Source organism: Euprymna scolopes, chromosome 27 (genome assembly GCF_053919585.1).
Source record: "Euprymna scolopes isolate OS-2025 chromosome 27, ASM5391958v1, whole genome shotgun sequence".
NCBI lineage: Eukaryota > Metazoa > Mollusca > Cephalopoda > Sepiida > Sepiolidae > Euprymna > Euprymna scolopes.
In genome coordinates this window covers 105,757,915-105,767,946 of record NC_136508.1, presented here as the reverse complement: position 1 = coordinate 105,767,946, position 10,032 = coordinate 105,757,915, and the positions used below count along the sequence as shown (strand labels likewise).

The window sequence follows — 10,032 nt, the reverse complement described above, 5'->3', positions numbered from 1 at the left end:
CTTCTTAAGCTTCCTTTTCAAGTGACAAAAAAGCTTCAAGAAGAAGACCTCACTCCAGGAATGTTCTTGAAAGAATGGAAAATGTTAGAACATTCCTTATCCAGGCGTGGTGGTTTGCTAGCAAAAATAATGTGCGAGTCAATGCGTCAAAGAGAAATACACCTGCTTCATAATAAAATCCTACTGGCTTGAGTATATGTAGACCCAAATGAATAGTGTTGTTATCTGACACTCAGAAAGATAAAGCGAAATAGGCACTTTGTAATCTTGCTGTGAGGATTTCGGGCTTAAATTCAAAGGCATCTACTGAAGATCCAGGCACTATTTCAACCACAGACTCAGAGGGAACCTGCGATGAAGAGGATTTTGAAAAGCTTTTGGATCAAGAAGATCATAAAGCAAGGTCAAAGCGGCGTAAGCCACAGGAAACAGCTAAAACGCTATCTTCAGTGAATAAAGCCTTAGCAAGTTTCAAGCTAGACTTTCATGCTGCATTACAACAAGTAGAACAACTAGACAGAAAGTCTAAGTTAAATGTTCATGAAGCTATAAAGCAGTACCCTGCGATAGTGAAAGAATCTGCAATGTTGGCAGCAGCACTTCCTCCAACACAAGTGAGTGTTGAACGTTTGTTTTCAGCGCTAAGGCTAATCAGGACAGACCAAAGGGCTGCAATGAAAGAGAAGCTCACTGAAGTCATCTTGTTTTTGAGAGTAAATTATTAAATTCTTATTCGCAACTTTCAATTCTATAATTATAAATAAAGCGTATTTTTTATGTTTACAAATAAGACATTTTTATAGATTGATTTTTTTTCCTAATATTGTGATAGAAGATTTATGAGAATGGACATATGCAATAACAGATGAGTTTGTCGAGATAGGAGAGGGTATAAAGGAAAAAGAAAATATATAGCTTGAAGTGCAATTCTGCTATGACAGATTTGAATATGCTGATAGGCTGGTAAATGATCATGAGCATAAATAATACCATTGTGTATTATATATATATATATATATATATATATATATATATATATATATACATATATATATATGTATATGTATGTATATGTATATATATATGTATATGTATATATATATATGTATATATATGTATATGTATATATATGTATATGTGTATATGTATATATATATATGCATGTGTATACGTGTATATATATGTGTATATATATGTATATGTATATATATATATATATATATATATATGTATGTATATGTATATGTATATATATATATATGTATATGATGTTTCAATAATAAGCAATCTATGCTACTATAGCCCTTTATGGCTTTTTCCTGTTTTACCTTTGATCCTCATTCCATAAAGGCAATATTATCTTTTAAAATATTATTCTCTATATAATGTCTTTATCCCCCTCTTCGAAATGCCATGGCCTAAAGAGGTTTCCCTATCCCTAAATATTGTATTCTATTTTGAACTGATAGCATAATAAAATTTAATTGTAAACTTTTTATCCCTTTGATATATAAACTTATTCTATAAAGCTGGTTGATTTTATATGTGAGTATATTTATCATACAAGTGAATGTTAAACGTCGAAAATGATATACATGAAAAGTAATTATAAAATGCATGCTGAATAGATGTGGGAGGCTGGTATATGGATCTGCAAAATAGATTTTCACAGGAGTCGGGAGTCAGAGTCAGAGTTGAAGATATTAAAGGATATTAAAGGAGTCGGAGTCGGCATCCTAGTAATTCTGGTGTTAATATATCTTTGTAAGTCGGATGCTCCTGAAAATGCTGACCCACACACGTTATAGGAATGAGGTTTTTCCCTTTTTTGTTTTATTTTACTTCAGTGGAAGTTTTCAGAAATCAAGGGGCCCACAACCTGGGGCTAACATTTGAAGTCTATATGAGATACATAGATATTCGAATGTTCCATTTAGGTTCTTTATTTCTCAAACACAGGGTTAGTAAAGAAATTGAGAACATAATTTTCCTCTCCGCAATTAACCATTTTCATACATTGTAGTATATCTTTCATGTTGGTCTCTTGGTCTTACTGAATTCCAGGACAAGAATTTATCTAGTCTGGTGGAGTATCCAGCTTCGTGCTATTACTGTAGGTAACATCACTTGGAGAAGGTGCACCATTCCTTGTAAAAGCTAATATGGGTTAGCCATAGCGAGGAGGTCTTATTTGGGCAGCGAATACTATGTGATTTTGAATATTTGGTCAGGGTTTACTTCTATGGAAAAAGTCTCCTCATGCCAGGTTGTTCTGACAAACCCCTGTACAGAGAGACCTTATACACTCGAGGATAGTGTCTATTAGGCATTCAAGTTCTCTCCTGTAGGCATTCAAGTTCTCTCCAGTAGGCATTCAAGTTCTCTCTGCTAGGCATTCAAGTGTGAGTTCTCACATGTCTTGATTGTGCAGAACAAGAATATCCACACTCTTTATAAGAATGTGGGTTTTCCCCAGAATGAGTTCTCATATGGCTCAGTAAATTCGATTTTTAGAGCAAGAATATGCACACACTCCACAAGAATATGGCTTTTCCCTTTTTTTTTAATTTTACTTTTGTTAATTTGAGGAGATCAAGGGGCTATTTCTTGGGGCTAACAATTGATTCTATTATAGTTTAAATTTATATCCGAGAGCTCTTTTAAGAATAGACACTGTTCCCTTTATGGCTGCTATCTGTATTTCCTTACAGCTTGGTTTTCCAGGGATTGCTTCTAAGCATTTTTGAAGTTTTTTTTTCACCAGTATGTGTGAACATATGTGTTTTTAAATGTGATTTTCGGGAAAATGTTTTATCACAAACTTGACATGAATGACGTTTTTCACCGGTGTGTATAAACATATGAGTTTTTAAATCGGATTTAATGGAAAATGCAGAACCACAAAATTCACATGAATGAGGCTTTTCCCCAGTGTGTGTGAACATATGAGATTTTAAATTGCCTTTCTGTGAAAATTTTGAACCACAAACTTCACATGAATAAGGTTTTGCACCAGTGTGTGTTAACACATGAGTTTTTAAAGTGTGCTTCTGGGAAAATTTTGAACCACAAACTTCACATGAATAAGGCTTTTCACCAGTGTGTGTTAACATATGAGTTTTTAAAGTTGATTTCTGGGAAAATGTTGAACCACAAACTTCACATGAATGAGGTTTTTCACCAGTGTGTGTGAGCATATGTTCTTTTAAAGAAAATTTACGGAAAAATGCTGTACCACACACTTGACATGAATGAGGTTTTTCACCAGTGTGTGTGACCATATGTTCTTTTAAAGAAAATTTACGGAAAAATGCTGTACCACACACTTGACACGAATGAGGCTTTTCACCAGTGTGTGTGAACATATGAATTTTTAAATTGGATTTCTGGGAATATGCTGTACCACAAACTTCACATGCATGAGGCTTTTCACCAGTGTGTGTGAACATATGAGTCTTTAAATTGTGTTTCTTTGAAAATGTTGAACCACAAACTTCACATGAATAAAGCTTTTTATCAGTGTGTGTAAACATATTTTTTTTAATTGGCCTTTTTTAATACTGATTGAATTAGAGTTTAACCGGTGTTGTTGTACATATATTTTAAACTGAATTGCTGTGAAAATGCTTTGTGACACTGGTATTTAAGACTGCCGACACAGGAGAGGTGTGGCTGAAGTTTAAGCAACTTTAACCACAACAATTGTATGTGCAATTAATGGCATCAACAGTGATTGTTGCCGTATTCATCAAAATCCGGTTTCGTAACTTCATATCTGAAATAAAATAATTATCAGAGTAATTTCTAACAAAAATAAAATGTACGTAGTAGTTAAATCTATGAAAATGTCAAACAATTTTATTTGTAATAAATATAAAATTTCTATAAATATAAAATTTCTATAAATATTTTCTTTACTAACATATTCGAGTTAATATATATATACACACATATATATATATATATATATATATATATATAGGTAGCGAAATTAATCAAGAGTAGGAACTAGATCTAATATCTGTAACATTTTCGTTCTAGTGATTAAGGGAGGTGGTGTTTGATCAACACTGCTCGGGAGCCATGATTTAACATACTGTTTTGTTTTTAAATCCTCGAAACAGTTTTTCATGGTAAACAACTGAAGATCCCTTAAATTAACATTAGGACTATTGAGAATTCGAGAGAGCAAGTTGATGCATTGATTGCAGGTGATTAAATGACTTACTGACTGAATAGTTTTCTAACAAATGATATAAAATATGAAAATCAAATAAGTTTTTTTATATAGTTTTAAGGAACCCTTTCATTTACTTCTCAGGAGTAGCTTGTCTTGCTTTGTCAGCAACGACTGGATAGAAATCCTAAGTAATTTGCAGTTGTATTTACAATTGATTTTTACAAGGAATCTAACTACTGCGCCCACTGTCATTGTGTAGCGTTAAACTTATTTTATATTAAGTTGTGAATATCACTATTTACTTCTAATTATTATTAATATACATTATTATTTATTACAACTCTGTACATTATCTATTATATTATTACTATATATACACATTATTATTTATTATCATAGTATATATTATCTAATTATTATAACTATATATATTCACCATTATTTATTCTCATTATATATACTATCTAATTATTATTACTATATATATATACATTATTATTTATTATCATTGTATATATAATCTAATTATTACTACTACATATACATTATTATTTGTTATCATTGTATATATTATCTAATTATTATTACTATATATATACATTATTATTTATTATCCTGGTATATATCATCTATTATACTATTGCTATATACACATTATTATTTATTAACATTGTATATATTATCTATTTATTATTACTATACATATACATTATTATTTATTATCATTGTATATATTATCTATTATCATTACTATATATGCATTATTATTTATTATGATTGTATATATTATCTATTATTATTACTATTTATATACACTATTATTTATTATACTTGTATATATTATCTAATTATTATTATTATACATTATACATTATTATCTATTTTCATTGTATATATTATCTATGATAATTACTACAATATACACATTATAATTTATTATCATTGCATATATTATGTAATTATTACTACATATATACATTAGTATTTATTATCCTGGTATATATCATCAATTATATTATTACTTTATATATATATGTTATTTATTATAATTGTATATCTTATCTATTATATTATTACTAGATATACACATTATTATTCATTATCATTGTATATATTATTTAATTACTATTACTATATATATACATTATTATTTATTATCATTGTATATATAACATATTAATTATTACTATATATAAATACATTATTATTTATCATCAATTTATCTAATTATTATTATATGTACACATTGTTATTTATTATCATTGTATATATTATCTAATAATTATTACAATATATATACATTATTATTTATTATAATTGTACATATTATCTAATTATTATTCCTATATATACACATTATTATTCATTATCATTGTATATATTATCTAATTATTATTACTATATATGTACATTATTATTTATTATCATCGTATATATTATCTAATAATTATTACTATATATATATATTATTATTTATTATTATTGTATATATTATCTGATTATTATTCCTATATATACACATTATTATTTATTATTATTGTATATATTATTTTATTATTATTACTATATATACACATTATCATTTATTATCATTGTATATATTATCTAATTATTATTCCTATACCTACACATTATTATTTATTATTATTGTATATATTATTTAAGTATTATTACTATATATATATTATTTATAATCATTGTATATATTATCTATTATTACTACTATATATAGACATGATTATTTATTATCAATGTATATATTATCTAATTACTATTACTATATATACACATTATTATTTATTATAATTGTATATATAATCTATTTTTTACTATATATATTTATCATTGTATATATTATCTAATTATTATCATTACTATATATATACGTTATTATGATATTATCAATATATATATTATCTAATTATTACTATATACACATTATTATTTGTTATCATTGTATATATTATATAATTATTACTATATATATACATTATTATTTATTATCATTGTATATAATTATTATTACTACTATATATAAACATTATTATTTATTATCATTGTATATATTATCTAATTATTGATACTCTATATACACATTATTATTTATTATCATTGTATATATTGTCTAATTATTTTTACTATATATACACATTATTATTTATTATCATTGTATATATTATCTAATTATTACTATATATATACATTAGTATTTATTATCCTGGTATATATCATCTATTATATTATTACTATATACATATATAATTTATTATCATTGTATATCTTATCTATTATTATTACTAGATATATAAATTATGATTTATTATCATTGTATATCTTATCTAATTATTAGTATATATATACATGATTTTTTATTATCATTGTATATATTATCTAATTATTATTATATATATATGCACATTATTATTTATTATCATTGTATATATTATCAAATTATAACTATATATATACATTAGTATTTATTATCCTGGTATATATCATCTATTATATTATTACTATACACATATATTATTTATTACCACTGTATATCTTATCTATTATATTATTACTAGATATATACACCATTACTTATTATCATTGTATATATTATCTAATTATTATTACTGCATATAATATTATTTATTATGATTGTATATATTGTTTATTATATTGTTTATTATATTATTTATTATGTTTATTATATTGTTTATTATATTATTACTATCTATATAATTTATTATCATTGTATATATTATCTAATAATTATTACTATATATATATTATTATTATTCATTATCATTGTATATATTATCTAATTATTGTTTCTATATATACACATTATTATTTATTATCATTGTATATATTATCTAATTATTATTACTATATATACATTATTATTTATTATCACTGTATATATTTTCTAATTATTAATACTCTATATACGTTATTAATTATCATTGTATATATTATCGTATTATTATTACTATATATACATTAATATTTATTATTATTGTATATAGTTCCTATTATATTATTACTATATATATATACCTTATTATTTATTATCATTGTATATATTATCTATTATTATCATATATACATTATTATTTATTAATGTTGTATATATTATCTTATTATTACTATATATATATATTATTTATTATAATTGTATATATTATTTATTTTTAATTACTATATATATGCATTATTATTTATTATCATCGTATATATTATCTAATTATTATTACTATGTATAAACATTATTATTTATTATTATTGTATATATTATCCAATTATTATTACTATATATACATTATTATTTATTATCATTTTATATATTATCTATTATATTATTACTACATATATATTATTATTTATTATCTTTGTATATATTATCTATTATATTATTACTACATATATATTATTATTTATTATCTTTGTATATATTATCTATTATATTACTATATATATACATTATTTGTTATCATTGTATATATTATCTAATTATTATTAATATATATATACATTATCATTTATTATCATTGTATATATTATCTATTATATTACTGTATATATACATTATTAATTATTATTATTGTATATATTATTTATAATCATTGTATATATTATCAATTATTACTATGTATATATACATTATTATTTATTATATATGTATATATAATCTAATTATTATTACTATATATATATATTATTTATCATCATTATATATAATCTAATTATTGTTCCTATATATACAATATTATTTATTACCATTGTATATATTATCTATTATATTATTAATATATATATGCATTATTATTTATTATCATTGTATATGGTATCTAATTATAATATTATATTCATCACTATGTATTATATATTATATATCACTATTACTACAACTGTATATCTATGTTTATCACACGTTTATTCATATATTATTGTTTACTTATTACTGTATAATCTATTATTTGTAATTAACAGGTCTCCTATCATGTTAAATTCTATACTAGGTCTACTTTGTAATTTTCTTTAAGTCGTCTTACTCTCTACTTTTCTTCTTCACTTTTACTTCGTTTAAGAATGGTGCTTTACATTTTCCCTCCAGATATATTTGATTGTTCAATCTTCTCACATATGTTATTCTAACTACTTTTCGTGGACAAAATGTCTCATCTCTACATAAATGGATATATTTTGGATGCTGAAACTCTTTATACCAATAGGGCGCAACAGCTTGCATTGCCATGTGGCAAAAAGGTATTTGTTGTATTTGTTCATCCAATTTTTCACTCTTTTTATTTTGTTTGCACTTTGAATTTTTTTATGTTTTTTTTTCAATCAGGTTGCATCATTATAAGAAATATTTTGAATACTCATTCTAACCTACAAATAGATTTTTGTTTTAAAGAAAAATATGGAATATACCATTTTGATTCGAACACATTTTTATAAATTGTTCATTGGACTGTTGAAGTGATATCTCTAGTTAATTTTAATTTTTCTCTCGTCCTGTAACTCAAACAGGTGGTTGATATTTCTAGTTAATTCTAATTTTTCTCTCGTCCTTTCAGTCAAATTTTTTGTTCTGTAGGGTCCCTAGTTTACATTCAATGTTTTCTTATTGTTAGAAACGATTGTCTTTTATCCTACGGGATGGTTACGCATTATTATAAGAAATACTTTTCAATACTCATTTAAACCTACAAATAGTTTTTTTTTTTTTTGATGAGAAATTGTTTTTTTGGACTGTTGAAGTAGTTGATTTATTGTACAAAACTACTAAAATTTTATAATGTATAAAAAATTTGCTACTTTAATTCAGATGAATACTGACCACTAAAATATTTAAATTTTGAGTAAATTTTCATTTATCTGTTTGTCTAATTATAATAATTATTCAGAAAGCAATAGCAATTATCTATTGACTAATTATAATGAAAATTATTCAGAAAGCAATAGCAATTCTCTGTTTGTCTAATTATAATAATAATTATTCAGAAAGCAATAGCAATTCTCCGTTGGTCTAATTCTAATATCATTATTCAGAAAGCAATAGCAATTCTCTGTTGGTCTAATAATAATAATTATTCAGAAAGCAATAGCAATTGTCTGTTGGTCTAATTATAGTAATTATTATTCAAAAAGCAATAGCAATTGTTGGTCTAATTATAATAATTATAATTCAGAAAGCAATAGCAATTCTCTGTTGGTCTAATTATAATAATTATTATTTAGAAAGGAATAGCAATTCTCTGTATGTCTAATTATTATAATTATTATTCAGAAACAATAGAAATTCTCTATTGGTCTAATAATAATTATTATTATTAAAAAAGCAATAGCAATGTACTGTTGATCTAATTATAATAATTATTATTCAGATGTAATAGAAATTTTCCGTTGGTCTAATTATAATAATTATGATATAGAATGAAATAGCAATTCTCTGTTGGTCTAATTACAATAATTATTATTCAGAAAGAAATAGCAATTCTCTGTTTGTCAAATTATAAAAATTATTATTCAGCAAGCAATAGCAATTTACTGTTGGTCTAATTATAATAATTATTCAAAAAGCAATAGCAATTCTCTGTTGGTCTAATTACAATAATTATTATTCAGAAAGGAATAGCAATTCTCTGTCTGTCTAATTATAACAATTATTATTCAGCAAGCAATAGCAATTTACTGTGGTATAATTATAATATTATTATTCAGAAAGCGATAGGTCATTCTCTGTTTGTCTAATTATAATAATTATTATTCAGAATGCAATAGCAATTTACTGTTTGTCTAATTATAATAATTATTCAGAAAGCAATAGCAATTATCTGTTGGTTCAATTATAATAA

The 10,032-nt window shown here is 23.8% G+C and overlaps 1 protein-coding gene across 1 annotated transcript in view; it reads right to left on the bottom strand.

Annotated features, from left to right (window-relative positions):
- Positions 1-1,811: 1,811 nt before the first annotated feature.
- The window catches only part of LOC145249042 (uncharacterized), a 29,981-nt gene continuing 21,760 nt past the window's right edge, over positions 1,812-10,032 (bottom strand). Inside the window, exon 3 of the mRNA XM_080110899.1 lies at positions 1,812-3,775. Within this exon, the coding sequence (XP_079967025.1) occupies positions 2,706-3,533 (828 nt within the window). The 5' untranslated portion in view covers positions 3,534-3,775 and the 3' untranslated portion in view covers positions 1,812-2,705. The remainder of the gene's footprint in view (positions 3,776-10,032) is intronic.